Here is a 13,198-nt window from a genome sequence, read left to right on the forward strand (position 1 = left end):
AGAAGATGGAGAGCAGACCTGGGCAATGTGGCTCATCAGGCTTCCCGGAGAGATGACACGGAAGGGCGGCCTTGGGGTCAGCGTGTGGGCTGAACAGTGGATTGGTGCTTGCGTGTCAGGAATACCTGTGGCTATTGTAGTCCCACTGGGTGAGACGCGGCCCCTGGTTGTCTGCTCTGCGAGTCCTGGGCCTTCTCCCCATGCAAGAGCCAGGTTGGTGATTGCATCTGTATCTTTAACACTCACTATGCTTCCAGTCAATACCTACTGACTAACAGGTCTTACAAAGAAAGGAGAATATGCATCCCTACTCTTATCATTCTTTTGGGGGGTGGGGGTTTGGTGCTGCACCTGTGGCGTGCAGATGTTCTAGGGCCACGGTTGAACCTGCACCACAGCTGTGACCCGAGCCACGGCAGTGACAACGCCAGATCCTTAACCTGCTGCACCTCCAGGGAACTCCCCCTACTCTTATTTTAATGAGGGAAACAGGATAAAGTTATGCCTAGGAATAGAAACACATGTATTGAGGAGGAGGAGGATACTGTGGTGGTGAGACTGCACGTGACCTGCCCCTGCTCCCCCTACAACTGACTTGTCATCACCCCTCCCGCTCTCTGCTCCAGCCAGCCTGGACGATTTGCAGTGGCACTAGCCAGCAAGCTGCCTGTCCTTCGGGCCCTAACACATGCTCCTCCTCTCTCTCTCCCCAGCCCCTAGCCTGGCTGGTTCCCTCTCCTCCTTCAGGAGTCAGCTGAGCTGTCCCTTCCTCTAGTGAGGAGACAAGTTTTAGATACCTGTCCTTTGCTCCAGAGTTCTTGGTACTCCCATCACAGCCCTTGGCCCACTGAATTGAAATTGTTTACATGTCAATGGGTTTAAAGTCCACGAGGGCAATCTCTTTGTTTTCTCACTCTAGCACTGGACGATCAGTAGGTGCCCAGTAAATACATACTTGTTGAATGAATACGTCAGCAGTGCTTTCACCTCTAGTTTCTTACTTGCTCCTCGCAAAAGCCTTGTGATGCAGGGAGCCCAGGCCTCACTCTGACCTCATTTCGTATGTGAGGAAACTGCTACTCAGAGAAGTAGCCTGCCAGAACTCACAGTGTAGAGAGTAAGGACCTAGAACAGTGTCTCTCAGGCAGGAATGTTCAATGCTTTTTTGTGTTTTGTAGGTTTTTTCCCACAAAGTTTTTCCTTTTATTAATTTTTTTTCCTTTTTTGGGGGGGGCACACCCACAGCAGTTGGAGGTTCCCAGGCTAGGGGTCAAATCAGCTGTAGCCACCAGGCTGCCCCATGGTCACAGCAACGCCAGATCTGAGCCACGTCTGCGACCTACACCATAGCTCCCAGCAACACCGCATCCTTAACCCACTGAGCGAGGCCAGGGATTGAACCTGCGTCGTCATGGATACTAGTCAGTATCCATGGAAAGGATACTGAGCCACGACGGAAACTCCAAGTTTTTCCTTTTAAAAAATAGCATTTAAAAAGACAAAAATTGAAGTTCCTATCATGGCACAGTGGAAACAAATCTGACTGGTATCCATGAGGATAAGGATTCAATCTCTGGCCTCTCACAGTTAGTCAGCAATCCGGCCTTGCCGTGAGCTGTAGTGTAGGTTGCAGACACAGCTTGGATTCCGCATTGCTATGGCTGTGGTATATAGGCTGGCAGCTACAGCTCCAATTTGACCCCTAGCCTGGGAACCTCCATATGCCATGGGTGTGGCCCTAAAAGGAGCAAAAACAATTAATTAATTAATTAATTTAAAAATAGAAATAGTATATTTTTTTTGTTTGTTTTGTCTTTTTGCCTTTTCTAGGGCCGCTTTCCGCGGTATATGGAGGTTCCCAGGCTAGGGGTCTAATCAGAGCTGTAGCCACCGGCCTATACCAGAGCCACAGCAATGCAGGATCCGAGCCACGTCTGTGACCTACACCACAGCTCACAGCAATGCCGGATCCTTAACCCACTGAGCGAGGCCAGGGATCGAACCCAAAACCTCATGGTTCCTAGTCGGATTCGTTAACCACTGCGCCACAATGGGAACTCCGAAAATAGTATATGTTTTCTTCAAGATTATAAAAATGATATAGTCAAGGCACCAATATTCCTGAAATGTTTTTTCTTCCCCTAATGTTGAATTTCAAAACAAAGAAATCTAGGTATGACCTGTAAAACTGTACAGTCAGACTCTAAGTTCCAGTGTGCATTGGTGAAATATTATTGTGTATTTTGTTGAAAAATAAAACTTGACTAAAACAATAATAGCATTTAAAAAGTAATAAATACCATTGTGTAAAATTTGGAGGAACACTGAAATATATAAGATGAAAGTAAAAGTCGCCCTGTCGTACTGAGAAAACTGCTAAAGATCAGACATGACCTGGACTTGAAAGGGCAGCATTGTTTTTGAATCCCAGTTAAACCACTAACTAGATGTTTGGCATTTAGTGAATATTTAAACTCTGAGCCTCAGTGTCCTCACTTGAAATAATGTGAAATATTTACTTTTGGAGATTATTCTAAGAATTAGAGATACTGTATGTAAAAACACCAGTGCTTGGCACCTAATAGGCACTCTTTCAGATTGTGGTAATGTTAACATTTTTACTTCTGTCTAGTCTTTCTTTTTTTTTTGCTGTTGTTGTCTTCTTAGGTCTGCACCCGCAGCACATGGAGATTTCCAGGCAAGGGGTTGAATTAGGACCTGTAGCCGCCAGCCTACACCACAGCCACAGCAGTGCCAGATCTGAGGCACATCTGTGACCTACACTACAGCTCACGGCAACGCCGGATCCTTTAACCCACTGAGCGAGGCCAGGGATCGAACCTTCATCCTCATGGATGCTAGTCAGATTGGTTTTCACTGAGCCACGACAGGAACTCCTGTCTAGTCTTTCTGCTCTGTTGTATGTGCATACAAATACGGTTTTTGAAGCACATTTATATTAAATAGATCACTGGGTCCTTACAGGGTTGCTGGAAAGGGCAGGTTTATTTTTTTGGTTTTTAGGGGGGTCTTTTGGCTGCTCCCAAGGCACTTGGAAATTCCCAGGCCAGGGAACGAACCTGTGCCATAGCAGCAATCCAAGCTGCTGCAGTCACAATACTGGATCCTTAACCTGCTGCACCACAAGAGAACTCCAGGCAGGTATTATTTTTGAACCTAATTTGTAGATGAGGAATCAGAGATTCTAAGAGGCAGAAGGACTTGGGCTTGGTGCCACATCTGGTTATGTCAGAACCAGGACTTTGTCTTGGGTCTCCTGATGCCAAGCTCTCGAGCTTCCCTGCCAGCAGTGTGCTGCCTCTCCAGCTCCACCTCCAGTACACAGGATACACAGTGTGGCCACCAAAACTTGCCCAAGAGGAAGGCAAGGGCCGAAGGCAGTGAAGTGCGGGGAGCCTCCACGCCGGCTGGGGTCTGTCTGCAAGCACGAAGGAAGTGCTCCCTCCTCCCTCTGAGATAGCAGACCCACCGCCCAATCCCATAGCAAAGACCAGGCTTCTTGCTAGACCCTGAAGGACCTCTCAGCTTTGCCAAGAGGGAGTTTATCAGGGAATTCACAGCCTGAATAGATAGCCATACTCTGTGCCACCTGCAGGGCAGAGGTGTGCTCTGTACACTTGGTACCTAGAAGGCCTGGGTGACAGGCCTGCCCCTAACCCTGAGTATGTGCATCCTGTCACATCATTGTCATTTCAGTGCGTGTTTTCTGATGCCTGGTACGTCTCTGATGCTGTGCCATGACTTACAGGAGCTGCCAAGAAGAACGGGCAGCAGCCTGGCCTTTAGACACACTGGGGAGAGCGTGAGGCCAAATAAAGCCAGTGCTTTAGTATAGCTGCTTGCAGCGGGTTTGGGAGCAGAGGATGGAACACCTGGCTCCCGTTCTGTTCGGTAACACCATTTATTTGCATAGGTTTCCAAAATGTTTGCTCAAACCTTAACTCATTCTAAACGAGGCGAGGGGAGACGCTTGAGCTGGCTTTGATGGCCAAGACAAGTTCTTAGGCCCAGGGAAGGAGGTGAGCCCAGGACCAGCTTGTTTGTAGAGCCCTGCACCCCGAGGAAGCCTTTATCAAATGATCGCACGCATAATAAACTAAGATCCCAGTAGGGTGTATGCACAGGCTCCAGATGAAGTCTCAGCGCTTTCGTACGATTATGACGCATCTCCATCCCCCTCCCCCTGTAAACAGGGAAGTTAAGCTTTTTTTTTTTTTTTCACTTCACTGTCTTCCTACGTTTTTTTCTTCCTAGTTTCAAAAACAACCCTCCCTCAACAAGTTCTGTTTCCAAGAAAAGTCTTAACCATTTGTCCTTTCTGGCGCACCCTCTTCCATTGAAACCCATGCAGAATAGACCAGGTACTCTATCCTTTTGTGTGCGAAGCCATAAAATCTAATACAGCATGTGCGGCAGTGCTCAGAGGTTTGCTTCTTCTGCAAGAGGCTCCTTCAGCCCTGCCTTGGTGAAAACCAAGCATAAATCGCCGCTAACGGGGTTTTCTAGCTACAGTCATAAGTGTGTCTGGGCGTCCCCCGTGAACCGTAACACCACCACCTCTCTCACTGCTCCTCTCCATGGCTGCCTTTGGGCTGTTTGGCTTGTCCTTCGGCCCTCCTTCAGAGTGTGGGCCGGGGAGGGAGAAGGGGAAGTGAATCCCAAATCTGTCCACTCCACACTGGGCTTGCAGTGCTGGGGAGAAAATGGATAGGGGCAGGGGTTGCCACTGGACTGCACGCAAGGGCAGGGCGAGAGGGACAGGGGTCCCTCCTTCTCAGCCTGCTGTCCCAGGGGCCGGTACCCCCTTTCTGGGCTCCTGAATATGGGGACCCTGTGTTTGATGTCTGCAGAATTTCTCACTATGTTGGGCGGCCAATCCTTTTCGTTTACCTTGGTGAGGGTGGATCTTTGGATGCTGATATATGAGTTCAGTTATTTGAATTCATAGTGTGTTGTTGTCCCCGGATAATAGCTTGTGCATGAAGCTGTTAGCTAGAGCTGTATTTTGAGATCCTCTGTGGATTCCTTTTATCCATGTGTTTATCTGTTCTCTAAAGTGTAAATGAAAGTCTGCTGTCATCAGATCCTAAAAATGGAAGGAAGAGTGCACCTCACCTGAGCTGGCAGACACCTGGCTGCCTCCCCAGGCTCTCTGGATCGTGGCATTGAAACGTGCCATTGTTCTATGTGCTTTCTCCTAATGGCTGTTGTGTACTTGCTTCTGCGAACAGAGTCCTGTAGACGTGCATCGGCTCTAATCAATCTTCCTGAGCAGACTTTGCCATCCATTTCTCTGAGCGCGTTCCGCTGGGGTCCTCTGAGAAGCGAGTGGGCCTTCCCCTCGATGGGCAAAGAGCCAGCTTCCATTTCGAAATCTCTCGGAAAAAAAAAAAAAAATCCAGGAACCCAGAGCCTGTGTTTATTGAAGGTTGGTCTAAAAGTCCCTCACACTGTATGCCCCATCAGCACGCGAGCGCCTCTATTTTAGAAGGATGTAAAGGTTTAATCACCCTGGTGGGGATTTAGACCCGAGACTTGAGAGAAATCTTATTATTTCTAACTGCAGGCAAAGAGTATTAAGGCTCCACTCTGGATCAAGGGCATGACATGTTCTATGAGTAATTTATCTTTAACAGGGGAAGGGCCTTACTAGAGTTTCTTAGAAACAGGCCTGTGATTGGGCACCGGGTCATTATTCCTCCTTTTCTCTTTCCCCCTTCCAGTCTCCTGCTTATTCTTTCTGTCCCTACCCTGTCTTGCCCAGTCTGTCCAGTGTCTGAATGTCTGCCTCGCAAATCCTCCCTTTAATGTGGGGAGCCAGGTGCTTGCCAGTGAGAGATGATAATGTTTTTACAATAAATGACCGCATCCAGCAGCCTGGCGTGGACCCATCATCTGCAGGCCTGGAACGGACCCTACCTGCATCCTCTCAAATAAGGCGCCAAGGAGGGAGCGTATGTGCTCGGTCTCATGGGCACTCACGTCTGTGCTCTTGGACGTGAAGTAATTTAGGGCCATCCTTAGCCCACCCCTGCCCTGTTGTACCCTCACAGAGGCATCTCCACTGAGGGCCTTTCGAATCCCTATGCACTTCCTCAGGGCGGTTACTGAGCATGTGACTTCATTTGCATGGACCCCTCCAAACCCACCTCCCTTCTTGCTTAGCTCCCTGGGTCCTGCCTTTCTGGTGCTGAGGTGGGGGATGTCAGAGGTGGGATTCTGCTTAGGGAGTCATCGTTCCGTCTGGGGACTACAGTTTGGGGGCAGCTCTAAATCCATGTGCTAATGAGCTTGGTTAGAGCAGGCTTCTGCTAACCTCTTTTAATCTAGCCCATCTGTCTGAGTTCCTTTCCACAGCTAATGATCTCCTATAATGGTTTTGCCTTTAGTTTTGCCTCCTGGGTCAAAACAGATCAATAGTCCTCACAGATATTTAAAAACCGTCCGTGTAAAAGCTCCTGGGTCCTCCCCCTCCTTTTTGCCCTTCTGGGTGAACGGATAGCTTGATCAGCACAGCGATGTTTCCCTTACGTCTCTTCTTTTCTCCCAGAGATGGGCAGCAGTGAACCCGTTCCCATTGCAGAAAGTGACAAGAGGAGAAGGAAGAAGCGGAAGGCCCGGGCCACCGATTCCTTGCCGGGGAAGTTTGAAGGTTGGCCACTCTCTTTGCTCTCTTAGAGCTGGGTCCGTGGCTCCCAAGTGTGGGGGGAGCGTCTTGGGAGCCCGTGGGTATAAGTCATAGGCGCATCATCTTGGAGCCAGCTTCATGGTTCTCTGTGTGGTAGGCATGAAAGATAGGGTTGGAGAGTTTACAGAAAGGAGTGAGGCGGGGTGGGGGGGAAATGGGAAAAGCTCTAGAGGGGGCACAGGCCTCCTCGGAGTGGTCTGAACACTGCATCAGGGATCGGACGACCAACCTGTCACACTTGCACGTGGAGCGAGATCGCCTGGTGTATTTCAGCCCTTTTTCAGATGTGATCGTTCCCTCAGCTGGTCCTGAAGGGGCCGAGGGGGAGAGCAGCACATAAGGGGGGAGGGACCATTGAGGGCCATGGCTGCAAATAAAACTTAAATCTTCTAACAGCAGAGAATTCAACTCCTTGAGATTACAGCTACTTATGTGGGTCTGACACCATTTTAAGAGCATGTTGTGTTCAGGAGACAGGATGTTGGGTCATCAGACATTCTGAACACTGTGTGTGAGGCCCCGGGCCCAGTGCTAGTCCTGTTATCACTGAGCAGGGGATGGGATGAGTGGCCCACTGGACACTTCTGTGGAGGACCAAAAGGATCCCCCTTTACCTGTCTTGTTTCTTTCATTACGAGGCCTGTGGTCCCTTTCCAACACTGCAGACACATTAATGAGTTGATCGTTTTGTAGAGTGGTCCTAAAAACAAGCCCTTTGTGAGTCAGGAATATTGGACCTCCAGCCACCAACCTACCCTGACACGTGCAAAAACTAACACTCAAGGGTCCATTGTGAGAGAAGCATGTCTTAAAATACAAACAGAAAAAAAAAAAAAAAAAATGCAAACAGCAGTGTGCTTTCTTACAAACACCTCTGAGACCAAACCATGATGGAACCAAGAAGGTGCTTAGGGTAGGGTTTTTAACTCAGATAGTAGACGTGTGTGTGTGTGTGTGTGTGTGTGTGTGGTGGCAGTGGGTGTGCAGGAGGGGAGTGGACAAAAGTCCCAAGCTTTTTAGAATAGTTTCCAAATCAACAGATCTCTTTGAACAAACACAAGAGTATTTCCTGTTATTCAAGGATCGCAGTTACAAAGTTCCTTATGACTAAGAGTGATAAAATCTAATTTCATGGTTAAAAAGTGTTTTACTCAGTAGTGTGTGGGTTTAAATGCTAGGCCGCCTAAAGAGGAAAAAAACTGACCGTGAGGGGAGAAGGAGGTCAGCTCGGCAGAGGCTGTGGTGGAGCACGGCTTCCCTTGGAAAGGGGTCAAAGCTGTTTGTGAGCTTGAGGAGGCCACCTAAGTGTTCTTGCAGCCCAGGCCGTTGCTGTGTTAGAACTGCTCTGACTCAGCACCCCCAAAACCTCGAGGCATCCGTTTGCATCCTACTTCTGTCTCCTGTTTCCTGTGGGTGACGTCCTGAAACTTCTTAAAAACCTCTAGTGACTTCCATTGTGTGTGGTATAAAATGAAACAGTGCTTTATTCCTCTTTGTCTCACCAGTGCCTAATAGAGCTGGACACATAGTAGGTGCTTAAGAAATAAGTAGCTGAGGAGTTCCCGTCGTGGTGCAGCAGAGGTGAATCCAACTAGGAACCATGAGGTTGCAGGTTCCATCCCTGGCCTCGCTCAGTGGGTTAAGGATCCGGTGTTGCCGTGAGCTGTGGTGCAGGCCACAGATGCGGCTCAGATCTGGTGTTGCCGTGGCTGTGGTGTAGGATGGCAGCTGTAGCTCCGATTAGCCCCCTAGCCTGGGAACCTCCATATGCCGCAGGTACAGCCCTAAAAAGCAAAAAAATAAAATAAAGAAATGAGTAGCTGAATGGATGCTGTCCATTCAGATCACACCCCTCTGTGAAGATCCCTGATCCCCTGAACAGATTTAACCTTTCCCTTCCCGCACTCTTTTTACTGTTACTTGTCCCTCTGTGATAGCACTACTGGCCACTGCTTGGTTTATTCCAGGGTCACTTGTGTATGTGTCTGTCTTCCCCACTGGATTGTGACTCTCAAAGGGCAAGGACTATGTTTTAATCCTTACTCTGTCCTTACTATGAGTCTAATATGCTGTCTGACACATATTAGGTGTTTGGGAAGCATGTGCCCAAGGGAACACCTTTCACTGACTTCGTCTCTAAAATGAGGAACAGGGAGTTCCTGTCATGGCTCAGTGGTAACGAACCAACTAGTATCCATGGAGATGTGGGTTCAATCCCTGGCCTTACTCAGTGGGTTGAGGATTCAGCTTTGCCATGAACTGTGGTGTAGGTTGCAGACATAGCTCGGATCCTGCGATGCTGTGGCTGTGGTGTAGACCAGCAACTGTAGCTCCAATTTGACCTCTAGCCTGGGAACTTCCATATGCCATGGGTGTAGCCAGAAATAAATAAATAAATAAGAAACAAGCAAACAAACATGATCCTGCAATGTGGCCTGGTTGTTGTGAAGCCCAGGCCCATGGCTGGGAGCACTGGCGGCCTCCCTTGTCGCTGAGTGCTGCGGCGTCACTGTGTGCCCACGTTGTCAGACTAGGGAAGCCAAGTGACAGAGCTCCTCTTTCCTTCTCTGCAGAGGGGTGACTCATCCTCTGTTCCATTTCACCCTAGATATGTACAAGCTGACCTCGGAACTGCTCGGAGAGGGAGCCTATGCCAAAGTTCAAGGTGCCGTGAGCCTGCAGAATGGCAAGGAGTATGCTGTCAAAGTGAGTGTCTCATCTGGATGCTAGCTTGACTTTGCAGAGAGTCCGTCTTAGCTTGTCTAAAACCAGATAAATTTTATATTCCAAGAAATAGTGGCTAAATGAGAGTGAGAGCTCTGAAGTTGTATTCAAATTTTGGTTTCTTTCTCCCGGCTTGCTTTCTGTGTAACCTTGGGCAAGTGATGCTACCTGTCTGTCCTTTAGTTTCCTCATCCGTATAATGGGTGTATAGAACCTGTGTAGTTTGGTGGGGTGGGGGTGTTTTGTTTTGTTTTGTTTACTTTTTTGCCGCACCATGGCATATGGAGTTCCCTGGCCAGGGATCAGATCTAAGCTGCTGTTGCGGCAACACAGGATCCTTAATCCACTGTGCCAGGCCAGGGATTGAACCTGTGCCCCTGCGCTCCCAAAACACTGCACCACCGAGGGAACTCTGAACCTGTATAGTATTGTTGTGAGTATTACGTAAGTTAATATGTGTGAACTACTTAGAACAATGCCTCTGATGAATGAAGTTAGATTCAGGGAACAGACAGTCAGATGTGGAGTTAGAAGGCCTGTCTGAGCTTCTGTGGGACTTGGGGCAAGTCACTGAACCTCTCTGAGCCTCGGTGCCCCCATCTCTAGAATGAAGGTAATAAATACCTGCCCTTCCTGTCTCTTGGAATGGTCATGAAGACGAAAGTGAAAGGGAACTAGTGGAGTTAACATTGTGGCTCCGCAGTCAACGAACCCGAATTGTATCCATGAGGGTGCGGATTAGATCCCTGGCCTCACTCAGTAGGTTAAGGATCAGGCGTTGCTGTGAGCTGTGGCGTAGGTTGCAGGCGAGGCTTGGATCCCACATTGCTGTGGCTGGGGTGTAGGCTGGCGGCTTTAGCTACAATTGGACCCCTAGCCTGAGAACCTCCATATGCCTCGGGTGTGGCCCTAAAAAGACAAAAAAAAAAAAAAAGTGAACTAGTAGAAGCTGAAACACTTCACAGGTTATGGGATGCTGTACAAGTGATGGCCAGCAGCGAGGTGATGAGAATGAGAGCTCAGCTTTGGGGCCAGAGAGTTGGCTGCCAGCTGCATGACCTTGGAGTGACTTACTTTGCCCCTCTGTGCTTTGGTTTGCCAACTCCACATGGAAGAAGGGATGGATTTAGGGCAGTGGTTCTCAGTGTGGTCCCTGTGCCAGCAGCAGCATCCCCATGGCCTGGGAACTTGTTGGAGATGCAGATTATCTGCCCCTATCCCAGACCTGCTGAATCAGCAACTAGGGGTGGGCTCCCGGCAACATAAAGAAGACTTGCCCACAGACTCAACTTGATAATTCTTTTTTTTTTTTTTTTTTTTTTTTGTCTTTTTGCCATTTTTTGGGCCACTCCCGCGGCATTGGGAGGTTCCCAGGCTAGGGGTCTAATCAGAGCTGTAGCCGCCAGCCTACGCCAGAGCCATAGCAACTCAGGATCCGAGCCGCATCTGCGACCTACACCACAGTTCATGGCAACGCCAGATCCTCAACCCACTGAGCAAGGCCAGGGATCGAACCCACAACCTCATGGTTCCTAGTCAGATTTGTTAACCACTGAGCCATGACAGGAACTCCTCAACTTGATAAATTTTAACAAGCAGTCCACGTGATTCTGGTACCCACCAGAGACTTCAGATCATCTACCTGAGCCACCTGGTCTAAGCACTGCCTCATACAGGCAAACCCAACCAAACTGGCTCCTAAAAGAAGCATTTCTTCTTTTGACCAATTGGTCATAGTCCCAGTTGGATTTATGCTAAGCCATGTTCCTTTTTGTTGTAGTATTGCTTCATGTGGTAGTAAAAGTACTGTCTTGACTCCTTTTTGGAAACAAATCAGTAGAAATTACAAGTAATTTTTTTTTCTCTTTTTGTCTTTTTAGGGCCACACCCGCTGCATATGGAAGTTCCCAGGCTAGGGGCCTACGCCACAGCCATAGCAATGCAGGATCCGAGCTGCATCTGCAGTCTACACCACAGCTCACAGCAATGCCGGATCCTTAACCCACTGAGCGAGGCCAGGGATCGAACCCACATCCTCATGAATAGTAGTTGGGTTCGTTAACCACTGAGCCACAACAGGAACTCCAAAATTACAAGTAGTTTTTAAAAAAATATTCCTAATGTGGTTAAAATCACAAATGTAAATTGATTTTCAAAGGTGTGAATACATTCTTGGACGAAAGAACTATTTCTTCAAGTTTGCCCGTCCTCCATGCTCCCTGGCATCTTGGGCAAACACTGGACCCTGGCTTGGCGATTCTTTGGTTTCAGAAGTTCTGCCTGTGTCTCACGTCTCTCCTGTTCTTTGAAAGCTCCCTAGAGACGGGCTACTCCTCCAGCCTGGCTCTTTGCTGCTTGTTTTTATTAGGACTTCCATGACTCCTGTTACAGACCGACAGTCGAAATGGAATTTCAAAATAATCCGGTCCTGAACCTCCTCTGTAACTCCTCACATAGTTTCCTGTGTTCTAACCACCCTCATCTCCAGTAGCAGGACTTCCTCAGAGAAAATTATGCTGTTGATGACTATCCCCTGCTAGAAAGTTCTCCCTGACTTTGATCTGATATGCTTGGTGAATAAACACGTTAAATAGCTTCTGTGCCCCAGCACCACACCCGACTGCTCAGAAAATGGGTCCAGGGGTTTACTAACAGACGTGGGCTTATTTGGAGAACTACTCTTGGTTGTGGGTGTCTGTGCTCTGCCCACTGGAGAAGTCTTGGAATGAAGGAACCGGATGTCTGCCCACTTAGCACGTGGGACTGTGAGGCAGAGCCAGCTTTGCCGAAGACGTGCCCACAGGCACACTGGCAGCTTGGAACTCTGGATGGGTCTGTAGAGATGTGCAGAGTCAGCCAGTCTCTGTGCAAACCATCCGCCCATCTGTTGGCTTGCCCATTCCTTCAGCAGTACTTGCCAGGTACCTCTAGGTATAGGGAGCAGCCCACAGTATCATGGGGGAGACAAAGCCTGTAGGTTCTGTGAGAAAAGCCGTGTAGGATATAAGCGGGTATAGGATAGCAGGGACCTTGGAGGCAGCTCTGGACTTGAATTCCAGCTCTGACCAGAGCTCCGGGCAGAATGTTTTACCCCTGCCTATCTTTCAGGACTGTGTTGTAAGGGTTAACTGAGATTCTGTACCTAAAAGCTTAATACAGTGCCCGCCAAAGAGTAAGCTCTCAGAAGAACTGCAGAGGCGGCCTTTGCACGGGGCCCTGGAGCTTTAGCTCCTTTTCACGTGTCCCTTTTCCACCTCACTCTTCCTTCAGCAGCAGATCCTTCAGAAGAGCTTGTACATTCTTATCCTTAAGGGGAGAGAAGTGCCTGCAGGCTGGGAGCTTGGGAGTGCTTGTTCTTTGGGCGGCTTGGGTGGTGAGAGTGGAACAGGCCAGGCGGCCGCAAAGCCCTCAGGCCATCTGTTGCTTTGCTGACAGAGCCACAGTCCCTTGTCCCCAAGGCCTACTCCAGATTTGGGCTTGAAAGTGGATTTGGGCTGAATTCGACCTGCATTCTCCCGGTGGGCACCCACTGAGGAGTGTTTTAACCAGGTGGGTGTATGTGACAGATTTTATTTTTCACACAGATCATCGAAAAACAATCAGGACACAGTCGGAGTAGGGTGTTTCGAGAGGTGGAGACGCTCTATCAGTGTCAAGGAAACAAGTGAGTATGGTGTTGAGTTACTTGCTGCTCCTCCGCGGAATGCTCGGCTGAAGAAAACGAGGTTATTGCCTCCCATCTCCTGACCCCAGTGGTTGGCTGTC

At 48.9% G+C, this 13,198-nt stretch overlaps 1 protein-coding gene across 13 annotated transcripts in view; it reads left to right on the plus strand.

Annotated features, from left to right (window-relative positions):
* MKNK1 (MAPK interacting serine/threonine kinase 1) overlaps positions 1-13,198 on the plus strand; it is a 46,422-nt gene that overhangs the window by 14,553 nt on the left and 18,671 nt on the right. For 5 of the 13 annotated variants that reach the window (XM_005665449.4, XM_013999415.3, XM_021093255.2 and 2 more), the window contains 3 exon segments: positions 6,572-6,673; positions 9,318-9,415; positions 13,018-13,097. In XM_005665449.4, coding sequence (XP_005665506.1) covers positions 6,574-6,673; positions 9,318-9,415; positions 13,018-13,097 — 278 coding nt within the window. In that variant the 5' untranslated portion in view covers positions 6,572-6,573. 13 annotated transcript variants of the gene reach the window in all.

This window comes from Sus scrofa, chromosome 6 (assembly GCF_054392235.1).
Source record: "Sus scrofa isolate SSC_HxYL_T2T_F1_AM1 chromosome 6, Sscrofa_HxYL_maternal_Yorkshire_Landrace_v2.0, whole genome shotgun sequence".
NCBI classification, from domain to species: Eukaryota; Metazoa; Chordata; class Mammalia; order Artiodactyla; family Suidae; genus Sus; species Sus scrofa.